The sequence below is a fragment of the Bos indicus genome, chromosome 27 (assembly GCF_029378745.1).
Source record: "Bos indicus isolate NIAB-ARS_2022 breed Sahiwal x Tharparkar chromosome 27, NIAB-ARS_B.indTharparkar_mat_pri_1.0, whole genome shotgun sequence".
NCBI lineage: Eukaryota > Metazoa > Chordata > Mammalia > Artiodactyla > Bovidae > Bos > Bos indicus.
Genome location: NC_091786.1, coordinates 43,459,453 through 43,477,118, shown reverse-complemented (window position 1 = coordinate 43,477,118; position 17,666 = coordinate 43,459,453). Strand labels below are relative to the sequence as shown.

The 17,666-nt window shown below is 45.0% G+C and overlaps 1 protein-coding gene across 1 annotated transcript in view; it reads right to left on the bottom strand.

Annotated features, from left to right (window-relative positions):
- The window catches only part of ZNF385D (zinc finger protein 385D), a 981,977-nt gene extending 969,399 nt beyond the window's left edge, over positions 1-12,578 (bottom strand). The window contains exon 1 of the mRNA XM_070781567.1: positions 12,395-12,578. Coding sequence (XP_070637668.1) covers positions 12,395-12,500 — 106 coding nt within the window. The 5' untranslated portion in view covers positions 12,501-12,578. The remainder of the gene's footprint in view (positions 1-12,394) is intronic.
- Positions 12,579-17,666: the final 5,088 nt, after the last annotated feature.

The window sequence follows — 17,666 nt, the reverse complement described above, 5'->3', positions numbered from 1 at the left end:
CGGTGCTTGGCCATGTGACTTATTTGTTTTCCTGGGTTATAAGGGACGATTAGCTTCATGTATTAAAGTTTTCATGTATTATAGTTTTAAAGAAAAGGGCATTTTTAAGGTAGGTTTCAGTTCTCAAAATTGTTAATGGAACCACTTTTTTACTTGACTGGAAGGCAAAAGAAGGACAGACACAATGACAGAAGAGAGTCTGGGATTACCGTGACTATTAAGGTCACAGCACCTGACCTCCTTCAAGAATGCCTCCTTGGCGGGGCTCCTCCCAGTGCTGTCATGGGAAGTCTTCACAGCTGAACCCCCACAGCTTGTTTCACTTCCTGAAAAGTTCCGAAACTAACAAAGCCAGGCTCAAATAAACCTTTGCTCTGTGCGTGTGTGTGTCAGTCACTGTCGTGTCCGACTCTGTTACCCATGGACTGTAGCCCACCAGGCTCCTCTGTCCACGGGATTTCCCAGGCAAGAATACCGGAATGGGTGGCCATTTCCTTCTCCAGGGGACCTTCCCAGCCCAGGGATCGAACCCGGGTCACTGCATTGCAGGCGGATTCTTCACCACTGAGCTACTTGGGAAGCGCAGACTTTGCCTGACTATTTTAAAAGCATGATTTCTTTCTTCATAACCCATGCCTGATGACTGTATTATTTTGGACCAAACCTCTTTTACTATTTTCCACAAAAGAATGCCAAGCCATCCTCAAATTAACCTTTCAATGACTTCTAAACTACTTTAGTTTGTAGACACACACACACACACACACACACACACACACGCAGCCGTATTCACGGAATCAGTACCACAAGTCTAGTTTCAGCACAAGAAGTGCTGCACAGAGCATTTCAACCTCCTGAAGATCACACTTCCCCACATTCTCTATCCGCATTACGGCAATCAACCAAGTTTCTATAACTTATTACCATCCTCCTTTACTAGAGTCTATTTATTGACCCCTCAAGTGAAAGCCAGCTCCCCAGATTTATTGCTATTTATTCTAATGACAAAGCAATGACATGAAATCGCAAACATTGTTTCACAATGGAGCAGATAGCAATGCGCTAGCCTGCCCTGTGTACTGGAGGGCGTGTGGGAGGCATGCTGCGCTGGAATGTAGGGTCTAGGTAGCGGTGTGTCCCTCTATTCACTCAGCACTTTCACTGTTAAGAGCACTTCCACTTTAACATCTCACTCTCTTTGAATGGGAGTTCCTGAAAGAGAAACAAGTATTTGTGCATTCCTAGGAGACTCTGCCAAGCAGGGGGATCACTCACTCAGCCCATTTCTGTTTCCTTCAGGTTAGAAAAACTGAGCACCTTCTAATATTATTTGATTATGCCACGCCTCTAGAGATCACCAGCTCTTCTTACCTTAAATCTTTTATTATTCTGAAACATTCGATGTCTATGATTAAAATAGTGCATTTGATGTAGAAAGATAAAAATAAATTGCAGTCTTTTGCTGCTCTAAACAAAACTAGTTTTTTTGTGTTGTTTTTTTAATCACAAACACATTTGGGAAAGTAGTTAAATTGCCAGGTTTCAAACTATTACAGGGATGGGGTTAAAACAAATTCACTGAGTAACACAGACTTTCCAGACTCGGCTAGTGGACAAGATGATTCACTGTTCTCACGCGGCAAGACCAATGGGAAAGCCGGCGGTAGGGAAAGCACAAGAACGCAGAAACACAGCCTTCAAACTTGGGCATGGCAAGTAGCAGCTTGCTGTAATCAGAACGTAACAGGCAGCATGAACTTATAGAAAGATGCCTTTTGGAGTACCAAATTAGCCTAATCAATTGAGAAACTTATTAATGGGCCTGACAATTTTCCTTAAGGACCACATCAAGGTACAGCAAGTGGCTCTCAAAGTCGCTTTAGCATTTGCATAAAATTAGTCCATCTCTGCACTGAGACAGTGTGCTTAGACAGCCCATCGTGGGGTCCGTTTTGGAGCAATTTTCCAATTAGAGTTTCATTAGTGCTCCTTTAGTACATCGTTTATTGACTGTTCTCATCTCTATTCCATCCCTACACGATTGCTGCCCCAGGAAATCATCCCAGTGCACGACAGACTCCACAGAGGCCGTGTCCCTGTGCATGTGACAAGGGAAGGATGCTTTCCGGGTGGCACCAGCAAGCTCAGGCGTGGAGGCAGACACGGCTAGCTCTCGACCCACCCTTACCACCTCTGAGTTATTTGGCCCTGCATAATCACACGGGCTTTCTTTCGTGTTCTCATCTTTTAAAAAACGGTAAACATGGCTAACGGTAACACCTACCCAATTATGGGAAGAAACCAATGAGAAATCCACATGTCATCTTTGTACCTTGTGAAACATTTTTTCAATGTTTTAATATGTGCATTAGAAAAAAAGATGATAAAACTTGCTCTAAATGGACATTGCAATGTGAACCCCATCATTTGTAATGATGACCTTTCTTGTCCTGAATATTATTTCCTTTTTCTTAAATTTTCTTAAGCATGCTAAAATATCCTAATTGGGAAAATTTTACTCTTGTTAAAGTAGGCAATCTTTTAAGAAAGGAATTATTTCTTCTAACTTCTTCAGAATTCTGAATAGTTTCTCTTTAACTTTGAAAATTTAAATTAAGAAGACATGTTCTAATTTATGATACAGAAAGAGAACATTTTTTTTCCAGTATCATCTCTTCAGGTTAACTTGCCCAGGTTTTTTTTATTTATGAAGAATCAAAAAGGATACATTGGCATCAGACATAATTTATAATTAATAAATAATTAAGAATCATACCACTAATTAAAAAGGAATTTTTATAAGTACGAAGTGCTCATCAAAGTTCATGGGAATTGAAAAAATGGTCTTTTGAAAGCAATTTCCTCAGGTCAAACTCTTCTTTATGAAATGCTAAAAACTTCACTCAACCTACTAAAAAGTCATCAATTAGATAGTAATTGAGCTGTGTCTCCTTTATTTAAGAGAGAGACACTGATAAAACATATCAAAATCTGAGAAATCACACTGTTGTATTTAAGGCATTTTTAGGGTATCTTTAGGCTATTTAGCTCAATTTTCTACAAGTTCTATGTCTACCATGTGTGTGAATGTGTGTGTTTGTGTGTGTGTGTTCACTCTTAGTCATGTCCACTCTGCGACCCCATGGACTGACCCTCTAGGCCCCTCTGTCCATGGATTCCAGGCCAGACTGCTGGAGTGGTTGCCACTTCGTTCTCTAGAGCTATCACATGCTTCTGCTGCTGCTGCTAAGTCGCTTCAGTCGTGTCAGACTCTGTGCAACCCCATAGATGGCAGCCCACCAGGCTCCTCTGTCCCTGGGATTCTCCAGGCCAGACTGCTGCAGTGGGTGGCCATTCCTTCTCCGAGCTATCACATGGCAGGATGTAGTTGTTTACTCATTCAACAAATGTTTGGGGACACCTACTTTGCTCAAGACACTGACAAACGTTTCCGGAGGTAGAAAGATTAATAACACAGCTGCCACCATAATGGGATTATATTTATTATATATCATATTTATTATTATCTCAATTTCTGATGCTCAGGGTGATCTATAAAGAACTGAATTATCAAGAGAAATCCAAGCTCACTCACTGCACCTGACTTACTAATTCTTTAGGCAAATATGGACTTGCCCACAACTCCTACCCCAGAGAAACCCTTACCACTTCTCAAAGGGATCCATTTTCTCAGGTTCCCTAAAGAGTCCAGCTGACTCCAGCTTTCAACTTATCACAAAGAATAAGGGCATAGGGAATTTGTCAAAGGAAGTGGGCTCAACTCACTGGCAAGCAAGCACAGTCAGAGGGTTGTTAAAAGGGCAAAATTTATAAAGCATCGTCTAAGGGGTATATGGACCTCCCATCCTGCTGGGAATTGAAAAGTCTGAAGTTAAGCCAGACCAGAAGGCATCCCAGTAACTACACTGCTCAGTGTTTTGTAAGAAAGGTTCCTATGAAAGTCTCTGCTAGGTAAAGAACAAGGATGTAGTTCACCACATTGTTCAGTTCACTCCAGCAGGACTCATGGCAAAAACCATCTTCGGCCTCAGTAGGAGGAATGGTCTGTCTTTCCCAAACAGCAGAATTCTGACAATATACTTCCATGGGTCTGAGGGTTGTTTAAAAACATGGGTCAAATTTATGAACCATATCCTCCCAGTAGGTACTCTGAGCATGGGTTGGAGTATCCTTACATAGCTTTCCTCTTCTTAAGGAAATTTCTTCTTATCAGGACCTTGCAAATGATTAATTGATTTCTAAACTCTTTGAAGTATAACTCAAATACAGACAAGTGCATAAATTGTATATTCAAACTGATGAATTTTTACAAGTGAATAGACCCGTGTAATCATCACCCAAATCAGGAAACAACATTTTCAGCACCATACCCCCTCCCTCGCCGATAACTATGATGCGTCATTAAGTTCGTTTTGCTTCATTTGAACGTTACATGATGGAATCCTGCTTTGGGAGGGTTTCCGGCCTTTGTTAGTCAACATCATGTTTGGAAGATCATTCATATTTTCGTCTATAATTGCAGTTTATTCATTCTCATCCTAGTCTCTTTTTAATTTAACAACATTGACTGAGTGACTTCACTTTCACTTTTCCCTTTCATGCATTGGAGAAGGAAATGGCAACCCACTCCAGTCTTCTTGCCTGGAGAATCCCAGGGATGGTGGAGCCTGGTGGGCTGCCATCTATGGGGTCGCACAGAGTCAGACACGACTGAAGTGACTTAGCAGTAGCAGTAGCACATTGTTTTTAAAACATCTTAAGCCCGTTAACAACAAAGGTTAAAAAAAAAAAAAAGACAATGGTTTCTTCACTATGACATCAAACACAGGCAACAAGCCAAAGAAAAAAAATAGATAAATTGGACTTCTTGAATTTTTTTTAATTGTCCATCAAAAGACACTATCACCAGAGTATAAAGGCAACATACAGAATGGGGATGTTTGCAGATCATACGCCTATTTATGAGTTAGGTTCTAGCATGCATTGCTGTTCAGTCACTTAATCGTGTCCAGCTTTTTATGACCCCATGGACTGTAGCCCACCAGGCTCCTCTGTCCATGGGATTTCCCAGACAAGGATATTGGAGTGGGCTGCCATTTATTTCCTTCTCCAGGGGATCTTCCCGACCCATGGATAGAAACTACTTCTCAGGCATTGGCAGGCAGATTCTTTACCACTGACCCACCAACCAGAAAACCAAACGACTCAATTCAAATATAAGCAAATGACTTGAACAGACATTTCGCCAAAGAAGATATGTAAATGGTCAGCAAGGACATAAAAAGATGTTCCACCTACTAGTCATCAGAGAAATGCAAATTAAAACTACCATGGGACACCACCTCATGCCTTAATGGGCTTTACTACAAGCTTCTGGATAAGCCGGTTACAGAACATGAGTGATGGCAGGGCTTGGAGAAACTGGAACCCTTGTGTATTCGGAATGTAAAATGGTAGAGCCACTGAGGAAAATACTACGGTGGTCCTTCAAAAAATTTAAAATAGGATGACCACATGACCCCGCAATCCCACCTCACAATATACTCCAAAGGCAGCGAATGCAGTCTCAAAGAGATGTTTACACACCACTCTGTGCAGCGAATGCAGTCTCAAAGAGACGTTTACACACCACTGTGTGCAGCGAATGCAGTCTCAAAGAGATGTTTACACACCATTGTGTGCAGCAGCACCAAAGGCAGCGAATGCAATCTCAAAGAGACGTTTACACACCACTGTGTGCAGTGAGTGCAGAGTCTCAAAGAGACGCTTACACACCACTGTGTGCAGCGAGTGCAGAGTCTCAAAGAGACGCTTACACACCAGTGTGTGCAGCAGCACCGCTCACAGTCAGCCAAGCGTGGGAGCCACACAAGCACCCATCAACAGAGGACTGGATAAGCAAAATGTGGTACAGAGAAATGATGGGCTGTTTCCTGCAAAATGCAGTCTATACACGCAGTGGAATGTTTGCTTCCTTAAAAGGAAGATAATTCCGACACGTGCTACCACCTGGATGAGCGTTGAGGACACTATGCTAAGTGAAATAAGCCGGTTACAAAAAGACAAACCCAGCATCATCCCACGTAAAGTATTCGGAGTAGTTGAAATCACAGACAGAACAGTGGTTCCTAGGGGCGGGAGGGAAAGAGGAATGAGGGGCTGTTGTTTAATGGGTATAGAGAGAGTTTTAGTTTCACAACAAGAAAAGAACTCTGGAGACGTGTGTGTCGGCGGGGGTTGGGGGGACAGAATCCACAATGATGTGGATGTACTCAGTACTGCAGCTCTGCACGCAAAAATAGCTACGATGGTCATTTTCATATTGTATGGATTTTGCTACTAAAAAACTGGGGAAAGGTAAAGAATAATTATAGGACTTCCCTGGTGGTCTGGTAGATAAGAATCCGCACCTCCACTGCAGATGTGTGATCTCTGGTTAGGGAACTAAGGTCGAAAATCCCCCAGGCTGTGACGCACAGCCAAAAAATAATAATTAAAAACAGTGTCTATTCACTAAGGCCTAAAATTAACTAATGCCTGTTAGAAAAAGAAATGTGAAAAGTAAACAATTCCAAAGAAAAGTTCTTAATTCTCAGTTAAACCAAAAGTCCGATTCACCACAACATTTTAGTAATTGATATTTCTAGTTAATTATGTTATGTGACTGGAGAAGGCAATAGTACCCCACTCCAGTACTCTTGCCTGGAAAATCCCATGGACGGAGGAGCCTGGTGGGCTGCAGTCCACGGGGTCACTAGGAGTCGGACACGACTGAGTGACTTCACTTTCACTTTTCACTTTCATGCATTGGAGAAGGAAATGGCAACCCACTCCAGTACTCTTTGAGCCTGGAGAATCCCAGGGACGGGGGAGCCTGGTGGGCTGCCATCTATGGGGTCGCACAGAGTCGGACACGACTGAAGTGACTTAGCAGCAGCATGTTATGTGACTGATGAAACTCTGTTTCTTTCTCTAAAATTTTACTTTTGTCTCTTTTGTTAAATTTGCTCCTGATTCTCTATTTTATTTCAAGGCGTATATAACACAACCAGAAGGAACAGGGTGCAGAAGCTCTCCCTTCCTGGGTGGGCATATGCTAGTCCTTGGCTCAGCATCTTATCTCCAAGGTGGCTTTAGTAGTAATTCTTTGCTCCCAAAAGTTCAAGGTCTAACATAAAGAGCCAACTGTATTTAATAAAAATACCCACTAAAAAGTAGTATCTGTTTAGAAAGCGTGAAGTCAAAGTGAAGTCGCTCAGTCATTGGACTTCTTGCGACCCATGGACGGTAGCCCTCCAGGCTCCTCTCTTCATGGAATTCTCCAGGCAAGAAAAGAATACTAGAGTGGGCTGCCATCCCCTTCTCCAGAGGATCTTCCTGACCCAGAGACTGAACCTGGGTCTCCCACATAGCAGGCAGATTCTTTACTATCTGAGCCACCAGGGAAGCCCAGTTGTGTAGAATCAGTTCAGTTCAGCCACTCAGTCGTGTCTGACTCTTGGCGACCCCATGGACTGCAGCATGCCAGGCCTCCCTGTCCACCACCAACTCCCAGAGCTTGCTCAAACTCGTGTCCATCGCATCAGTGATGCCATCAAACCATCTCATCCTCTGTCGTCTCCTCCTCCTGCCCTCAATCTTTCCCAGCATCAGGGTCTTTTCCAATGAGTCAGTTCTTCGCATCAGCTGGCCAAAGTACTGGAGTTTCAGCTTCAGCATCAGTCCTTCCACAGCTTTTAAGGAACAGACAAGGAGATGAACCCAGGCATTCTATTTCTTGAGTTCACGCCCTTAAATGTTACACCTTGGTAACCAACTATTTTGTCTCTGTGAGTTTAATGTCATATTTTACTATGAGTGTAAAATATGTAACCACCTGAGAATCAATCCAGCAGCTTAAATCTCTGTTCTTTAAATTCTTATTGCTCTGGATAGATTTGGTACCCAGGCTAAACTCTCAGAAGTTGTTCTCAACAAAATGCAATTTAAAATCTCAATTTTTCAAGATGCCTTCTAGAGTTTTATGTGTATTCCTCTGTTTAAGTGGAAGTAAAGATATTATAAGAACATTCACTCACTTTTCTTTCACTTCTTGAGGGTAGATGAAAGATTGTTAAAGGAGAAAGAAGTCTCTAATATTTTAATAATACATTATAAAATAATGGTGAATACCTCTTTAGATATAAAAACAGAATACATGACAAGGTCACAAAAAACCTAAATTGAGAACATCTGACCCCATGTTATGAGAAACCCTTAGGAAAATCCTCAAATAGACTTCTCTAATACTAAACTGTAATAATATTTTTTTTCTTCTCATGGAGACAGATTGGGTTAAACTCAGGATATTCCAAGATGGGTACTGTTTGAAGATGGGCTACATGACTGCATGGAAGGAAAATAAGGACTCCTTCATGGCAAACGTCTCACTTAAATCCCCTGCGTAGAAGTGCTGGCTGCTTGCTTGCTTGGATGACATAATTAAGCCACTAAGTTGTCTAGACGGCCCTCTTCCACTCTAGGACTGCGTTCCAGCATCCTATCTCAGTCCATCAGCAGGTTAGAAGGACGAGAGTCTTCAGCCTAGACAGAATCCTAAAAGTGGTCTAGAATTACCCGGGTTGGATTAAAAATCACATTTAAGATGGACTAAAGACGGTGACAGAATCTGAGTCATCTCAGCCGCTCAGTGTCTTCAGACTTCTTTCTCATTGCAGTTTTTCTCTTAAAGTTAAGGCTAGGTTATTCCAGAAAGGGGAGTGATTGCTAATTTTAGTAGGCCCTAGAAGATATAAATTAACACATTTTTAATGTACTGGAATTTTAAAATTGATCTACAATGTGTTATTCACTGGTTCAAAAGATTAATTATATTTAAGAATTCTCAGCCTGCACTCGATTTGAGCTGCTCTAGGTTTCCTAAGAGGTTATTTAAGTGCTTGCTTGGTTGTCAACCTACGGGCCTCATTTTATTCAAACTCTCACTTTAGAGCCCTTGTCAAAAAACTAAGAAGTGTCATCCACCTTGAGTTCTCAGCTCTTGAAACATTCAAAATTACATATCCTTCCCCAATATTAGTTTCTTCAAACTGTGATGTCAGCGTGACTCTAATGCTTATGGAGTTTAAGTCACTTTTCAGACATCTGATTGTTCAAATCACCAGATAATATAAAAACCGATTAGTCTTACTTTGCAAATATTAAATTTTAAAAACACAGGAGGACATGTTCATGTAATTATAAGGTTAACTCATTTATAAGACTCCCACTGTCATAAAATATTTTTCAATTCAAGTTTATAATTAGTTTCAATACTTTACTTCTAAGGTTAAATATACTAGCCTCTATAACAACCTCATTATTTCAAAAACAAACAGAACCTCTAGGCAAGTTATTACGGTGCTATTTTTATACTCCTGATAAAACGCTTACATATTCAGAAATGTATTCTTTTCAGTAGGCAAAATACGTGTTTCAGACTTCAGCTATATCAAAAGACAACAATGTATATATCATGTGACATTAAGTTACTACTAGAAAATACGATTTAACTCTCAAACAATAGAGAAGCTATGGCAATAACCACTAGTTTACTGGTTCACTGTGATGTCAGTTTATTTGAAAATATTAAGATACCATGCAAATGCAGTGAAACATAGTAAAAGATCTTCCTCAAAGATCCTCTACTTCCCAAAGCTGCTCCCACTTCTGAAATATTAATAGCAGAGTGTCCCAATGGATTTATACACTTTTGTTTGAAAATTCCATATGTACAGTCAGATCAGATCTGTGATTTATCACTATTCCCCAAAGAAGCATAACAACAGCTTGTGAAGAAACATGACAAACACATCTTATTTGGTGCTCTTGCTCTTAGTTTAAAAAACAAAACAAAACTCAAAATCTTTAGACAGGCACTGACATAACTGATCTGAGGAACTCACAAGCAATGAGTTTATAAAGTTGGAGATGACAAGAAAATAATGGAAGATGTGTACTCAGCTACCTGCATACACTTTGCAGTGCAATAAGAAACTCAACGTCTTAATTAAATTTCAAATAAAATAACCCTAAATTAGACGTGAATCTTTTAGCCAGAGTTGTTATTACAGATGAAACACTGTGTTTTGTTGAATTGCAAACATGTTTCATTATTAAACTTTTGATACACCTAGTAAATAGCAAATCACAGCAGGGGGTGTAATTGTTTTGGAAATACTTCTGGAAATAAAGATGAAACTTTAAAACAAGCTGTTAGTGTCTCTTAACAGAAATTCAACATCCTGTTAGGATCTGAGCATTAATTATAAGCTGGCTGAAATATGAGAATGTCCAGGTAGACCACAGGATAATGCTACAGATTCATTCAAAGATATGCTTGATGTTATATTAAATCACATACTTCTAATAGAAGGGCTATAATATAGTTCTATAACTGATTGATAATAACAAGGCTCAAGGAGAGACTGTCATCAAGGTAAATACCAAGAGCTCATCATTTAGACCTCTCTAGAGCTGGCAGGTGCAATTAAATAAATGCCACACAATTGTCACTCTGATTTTAAGTTAGAAGCTCCACACCTGTTACAATAAAAATACATTAGAAACAGCTGTGGAGGAATCGATCCATGAGAGTGTCATCACCTGAGTAACTTTTCAGGGGATTTGGAATGTAGAGGTTGTCCTCCCACTTTTCAAAAGTCTCACAGAGGTGCTGGTCATGGAACTACTCTGGAGTCCAGCGGCATAGGGCTCCCAAACACTGACTCTCGACCTTTCCCAAATGTATCTCTGAAGGCTGCCTTTCCTTACCCACAAAGTGAGGATGGAAAAGGCGCTGCCTTCTTGGGATATTTGCAGCTGCAATAAAGCCTTGAATACACTTCCTGATGTGCAGTGAATGGGGAACACTTGTTAGATGCCATTACTACTGCTATTAAGGTTGACGTCACTATTACTACTAAGTGACCCCGAAGGGCCTTAGGCCACTTTGTCACAGAGCAAAAATAGTCCAGAGGTCCTAACTTTTGGCTCAAGTCACTTTCTCCTACACCAGAGTTTCCAAACTCCAGTTATTTAAATCTAAGATGATACATTAACTCAAAATATGTGCTCATCCCCCAGTCTATATTTTAGCTGCATTCCAAGAGGCTGCAAGTTCATTTCTGAGGAACATCAAGGAAAGGAGAAGAAACTGCAGCAAAACCCAGCCATGCTGGGCTGCATCAATCTCCATAATTCGAGATGACCCACATATGCCTTTCATGCTTGGAGACCAGAGACCAGGGCCTGAATTATCCAGGACAAGTCAGGGGGTGGCATGAAAACCCAGAGGAACGGACACCGTCCACTGGATCGCAGGGGACACGGCGCACAGGAATGAGGCAGACACTGGAAAGTCATGTTTAACAGGCCGACTAGCAAACTGCCTCAAAAGAAGAAACATTTCCTCATCACGTTTCCAAAAAGCAGCACAGGAATGTCCTAGAAAAGCACCAGTTCGAGGGTTCATTGGTCACACCCACAAACAGAAGGACCGTCTCCCAATTCGGTTTAGGGTTCCAGGTCTTGGAGAGGCTAACATGCAGAAAGGGCACGTCCCTCCTTAGTCCAGCCGAGCTCAGGCTAAAGGAGGACACGGCCTTTCCTCCAGAAACTCGCAGGATGCGGCCAGGTCTAAACGTAAGGCGCTCAGATCAGGAGCTGGGCATTTCACCGGCGGGGGGGGGACTCCTTCCTGAGCACAGCTCTTTTCCCTGTGGACCCCAATTTACACGCACAAGAAAACTTTCCCCAAAGGGCAAGAAGTCGCGGGGTACCGCAGACCGCCCGCGCTCACTTCTAACCGGGTCCGGGGGCCCGGGAGGTGGATGCCATCCAGGGGCGCCTATATGACCTCGGCTCCCCACCCCCGCTCTGAAAGTCTAAACGGTGCCCCTGGAGAGAGGCTTCCTGCAGCTCAACAGCTTCTCGCGGGGAAAGGCGGACAGCGGAGGGGCAGCCAGGCTGCTGCTCTCCTATCCCAACAAGTTCGCCGCTTGCCCGAGGAGGCAGCGCGCCCCACGCCGCGGAGACGGGCGGCGGCGTCCACCCCGGCGAGCCCGCCCGCGCCCGATGGCCGGGCCAGGCTGCCCCTCGCGCCCCTCCGCTGCCCCCGACGCCCTGGTCCTCAGCAGCCTCTGTGTCCGGAGACCCTGGAGCTCCGCACTCCCCACTCGCGCCGCCTCTCCGCTGGGCGCGGGGACAAGGGTGGCGGCGGGGGTCCCCGGCAGGCAGGCGACCGCGCGCAAATACACCCCGCGGGGGCGCACCCTCGGCGCCCGGCCGCGCACCCCCGCCAACTCCCCAGTCGCCGCTCGGGCGCTGAACTTACCGGGGCCGGGCGGCGCTGGGGGCGAGCCCAGAGGCTTCTCTCTCCTTCCTCCCGCCGAGCCCTTCATCTTCCTGCCGGCCGCAGCCCGGCGCCCCGGCCCAGGCATCGGGGGTGGGGGCCCCGGGGCGCACGGCGGCGGGGGACGGCCCGGCGCGCCGGGCGAGCGGCCCCGGGCGCGGGCGGCAGGTGCGGTCAGCGCGCCTCTCTCCGGCGCGGCCCGGCCCAGCCCAGGTGCGCCCCGGGGCCCGGGAGCGAGCGAGGGAGCCGCGGGGAAGCCAGGAACGGGCGGGAGGCCGGGGCTGGCTGTCAGCGAGTGAGCGGCTCGTGGAGTGGAGGCGAGCGCGGGGCGGAGGGACGCATCCAGGAGCGAGACAGTGGGGACGAGCTCCCGCGCGGCGCCGAGCGCGGCTCTCCTCCCGCGCGCTCGGGTCCTTTATCCTCGGGGCTGGCTGCAGGTACCTGCGGACCACTCCCCGCTCCCCAGCCTGCCACCCTCCCCCGCTCTCTCAGTCGTTAACCTCCACCCCCCGCGCAGACACGAAGTGGGAGTGACGGGGTGAAGCTACTGCAGATCCGCAGGGAACCCTGTCTCCACAAATCCTGCGTGTTCATCCCTCTGAGGGGCACGCGTCCTCCCGAGACTCGCCTCCCCTCCCATTTTCCTGGCCCCCTGCCTCCTCCTCCCTCACTCCAGGTAGAGGGTGTGAAAACACACCCTTGGTTGTCCAGGTCGAGGACCTAGAGGGGTCCTTCCCAAACTTCACTGTGCGGGGCAATCACCCAGGGTTCGTGCTAAAGTTCGTATTCAGATCCCACTGGACTGGAATGGGGCTTGAGGTTCTGCGTGTTTAATTAGGAGGCAGGGGCTGCTGATCCAAGGACCACGTTTTAAGTGACAAAACGGGGAGGAACAAAGCGAACCTGCGTTCTGATCTCAGCTGAGCCACTGTTTGTAAGATGACTTGGAATCACAGGTCGCCAAGGCACTCAGATTTTAGGATGCTGTGGAAGCCAAATGGAGCGAAAAGATAAAACGCTCTACAGGTACAAGGCTCTCGTTGTTGTCTTTAATAATTACTATTGATAAAATCCTTAGGAACTCGAGTACTGGTGAATGTGTATAGGAAGACTGTAATTTGCAACCCCTTATGTTCTCAAGAGAAGCTCTAAAACTAGCCAGCAGTGTTGTTCTGCTTAGTTGCTCAGCGGCACCAGACTCTTCCTGACCCCGTGGACTGTAGCCCGCCAGCCTGCTCCGTCCATGGGATTCTCCAGGCAGGAACGCTGAGATGGGCTGCCACGCCCTCCTCCAGGGGATCTTCCCAACCCAGGGATTGGACCCATGTCTCCCACATTGCAGGTGGATTCTTTACCATCTGAGCCACCAACCAGCAGTGACCACCGCACAAACACACCATCATTTAGAAAGAAAATGCTAAGAAACATCCTTCCAGGGCTAGTCTAGAAGACTGATCTGATATAACAAGTTGATAAGACCTAGAATCAGACAACAGCAGAGCTGTAGAAAGAACGGAAGCCGTCGGCAAGGGGCCCTGAGGTAGAAACGGTGATAACACTGCTGGGAAGTTAAAGACAAAGGTGCTTCAAAGGAGACGTTTCTGAGACTCGCATTGTGTGATTTGTTCAAGATCCCTCTGTGGTTCTGAGTCTGGACTGAAAAATTCGGGACACCGAGCTGAGATATCAGTCCAGTGTTAACACCACCCCTTCCAATGCAGACAGTGCAGGTCCAAACCCAGTGGGGGAGCTAAGAACTCACGTGTCTTGCAGCCAGAAAACCAACACATGAAACAGAAGCAATACTGTAACAAATTCAATAATCATTTAAAAATGATCCACATTAAAAAAAATCTTAAAGAATTAATTCATCAAGAAGGGAACCTCCAGTTGCTTGGTTTTATTTTATGTTTTGTTTCTTTGGCAAAGGCTATCAGTTAAAGAATCTATCTACAGTGCAGGAGACCCAGGTTTGATCCCTTGATTGGGAAGATCCCCTGGAGGAGGAAATGGCAACCCACTCCAGTCTTCTTGCCTGGGAAATCCCATGGACAGAGGAGCCTGGTGGGCTACAGTCCATGGGGTCATGAAGAGTCAGACATGACTGAGCAACTAAACCACTGCTGCCATCAGCTGAGTTCTCTGCGGACACTTCTGGTCAGAGCCTCGGGCAGATGTTCAGGTGGGGTGCTTACACACAGAAGCTTGGGCCTTGCTCTGGGGAAGCAGGCTGTGGACTAGAGCTTGTGCTGTCTCCCATGTCTGAGAAATGTGGGATGTGTCTAGGATGGAAAATGATTGGGAGAATGTGCAGTTTCCGAGGTAGAGGAGAGAAAGGATCAAAGTGCTCAGGACAGCAGCCTGGAGCTCCGTGACCTCCCCAGTTCCTACGGGTCATCACTTGCAAAACGTGGATTCACAGGGGCTGGCTGGAGCTCTGCATAAAGGACTTGTGAGGCCTGGGGAAGACAGTGCACTGTTTTCTCATTGATATTTTTTGCTCTCTCCTGTAGGGTCTGAGAGGGCAGGAGAATACATATCACTCTCAGTTACACCTCCAACACCTAACTGTTTGGTACACAGTAAGCCTTGGACTGCAAGGAGATCCAACCAGTCAATCCTAAAGAACATCAAGCCTGCACATTCATTGGAAGGACTGATGCTAATGCTGAAGCTCCAATACTTTGGCCACTTGATGTGAAGAGCTGACTCATTAGAAAAACCCTGATGCTCGGAAAGATTGAAGGTGAAAGGAGAAGAGGGCAGCAGGGGATGAGATGGTTAGATAGCATCACCGACTCAATGGACATGAACTTGAGCAAACTCCAGGAAGTGGTGAAGGACAGGGAAGCCTTGTGTGCTGCAATCCATGGGGTGGCAAAGAGCCGGACTTAGAGAATAACAACAGGCTCTAGAAATGTTTATTGAATGAATAAATTAATAATTCAGTAGGAAAAAGAAGAGTACAACCAAATCACAATTTAAAATATGAGAAGACATGGCTATGTGGGTTCTGCTATTCAAGTGTTGTAGACACCAAGTCAGGGCAACGCTTTGTGACAGAGATGAATATAGGTAACAGATGGCCTAGATAGCTTAAAGGGGAAATATTAATACACATTGGGAAAGCTTTTGATTTTGTTTTAGGAAGGGATGGGATTTTAAAGAGTTCATTGATTACACTCAAGAGGATTTTTGTATTAGAAAGGTATCTGAGTGGCAAAGGAATTAAAGAAGGATGTTAGTCCAGTTTCTTTAAAGGATACTCTATCAGGTGAAGATGAAAAAGAGAAATTTGGGGTAGAGGGCTCATAACAGAATTGAGAAAGGCTATTCCTTTGTAGCAAAAGAAAGTCCAAACAAACTCTGTTGATGGGGTTAAGGGACCACAAGCGAGGGAGAGGAGTTCCAGGGGAGAGAAAGGAAGAACTGATTGAGCAATAGCTGGAAAGAGAAGCAGCTAGTGAGCCAGGAGTGTAGGAAATCGATCTCAGCAGAGAAAAGGGTCACCTCTTCCTCAGAAACAAGAACAAAGGTGGGAACAAGACGTATCAAGATTTTAAAGTGCCACAGCAAGAAGTGAGAAAGGCTCTCATTATCTTGCCCCTGTGTGTCCAAGAAAACAGAGATGAGCCTTCTACCGAGACCTTGTGATTGGCCAGAAATAATGCTTCGAGCTAGGACATTGGAGAAAGCAGTCGGAACAAGTTGGAGCAGGGATATTGTAGTAAGTCCATAGGTATGTAAAGAAAAACCACGAAGTGATCCCACCACAGGCATATAGGCTCTGGGGTAAAAATATACATTTATTATAATGAAATACAGTTGGCATTTTTATTGGTTGCTCTCCCAGCAGTATTCAAAGACCTTAGTACCCAAAGAAAGCATGCAGCATGGTTTACCCGAGTTAGTCACCAGCAGAGTAGAACTGATGGGAGGTCAGCCAAGTGGGGGTTTCGTGGAGTGGAACTGGAGAGGAGGGACTTGCAAAGCTTTCAGCCCTGGGTTTCATTTGCCGCATGCCACCTGCACTGTGTGAGGCTGTGTACAGTTATCTCTGTTGACCTTTATTTTTTTTTTCATGGTAAAGTGGAATAAGGCTATGTAACCCTCGTCTTGGGCTTCCCAGGTGGGAAGTAATCCACCTGCCAATGCAGGAAACATGAGTTCAATCCCTGAGTCAAGAAGACTCCCTGGAGAAGGAAATGGTGACCCACTCCAATATTCTTGCCTGGCGAATCCCATGGACAGAGGAGCCTGGTGGGCTACAGTCAATGGGATGGCAAAGAGGCAGATATGACTTAGCAACTAAACAACGCCCTTTAGCATTGGGCTTTTGTAATAAAATAAGCTACTGCGGGTAAAGCAGTGGTTTTCAGACTAAAGCAAGTACCCTCAAATCACCTGAGTATTTTTCAAAACATAGGTTACTGATCCCCACCCCCAGAGCTGTTGACTTGTTAGATCTTCGGTGGGTTTGGGGAATTTGTATTCCTAGTAACAAGTTTAGCAGTGATGCTGTTGCTCCTGGTCTGCAGAACCACCCTTTGCAAACTCCTGCTGAAAAGCATGTGATGCCTGGTACATACTTAAGTACTAGATACCGGGGAGCTAGTATTTAGGGTCAACTCACAGTATGAGAGCTGAAGATAGAGGCTGAGCTGAAAATGCTATAAATGGAAAAAGTCAGTGATGGATGGAGGTTTTGGGGGAGACACTGAGAATTTAAGGCCATCAAAATGAAGATCCTATTTAATGCAAGTTAAGTTAAAGAAATGGAGAGGGAAATGGCAACCCACTCCAGTATTCTTGCCTGGGGAATTCCATGGACAGAGGAGCCTGGAGGGTTTCAGTCCATGGGGTCACAGAGAACCAGACGCAACTGAGTGACTGGGCACACACACAAGTTTTAGGAGAAATTCAGCATCGGAGGTTTTTCTAAGAGTTCAGAATCTTGGAGATCAAATTACACTTAGTCCAGTTCAGTTCAGGCGCTCAGTCATGTCCGACCTTGTGACCCCATGGACTAGGGGTCTCTGTCCATCACCAACTCCCAGAGCTTGCTCAAACTCATGTCCACTGAGCCCAACACTTTCTAAAATGGTGGTTTATAATAATAAAGTGCCATAACAATTAAATCAGATCATAGAAAGAGAAGGCTAGGCTCAGGGAGGCTGTTAGCAGGGCAGGCAGCACCGGTGCTGGGACTGAACTAAGAGTGAGTCTCTGGGCTTTGGAAGCTGCTCAGACACAG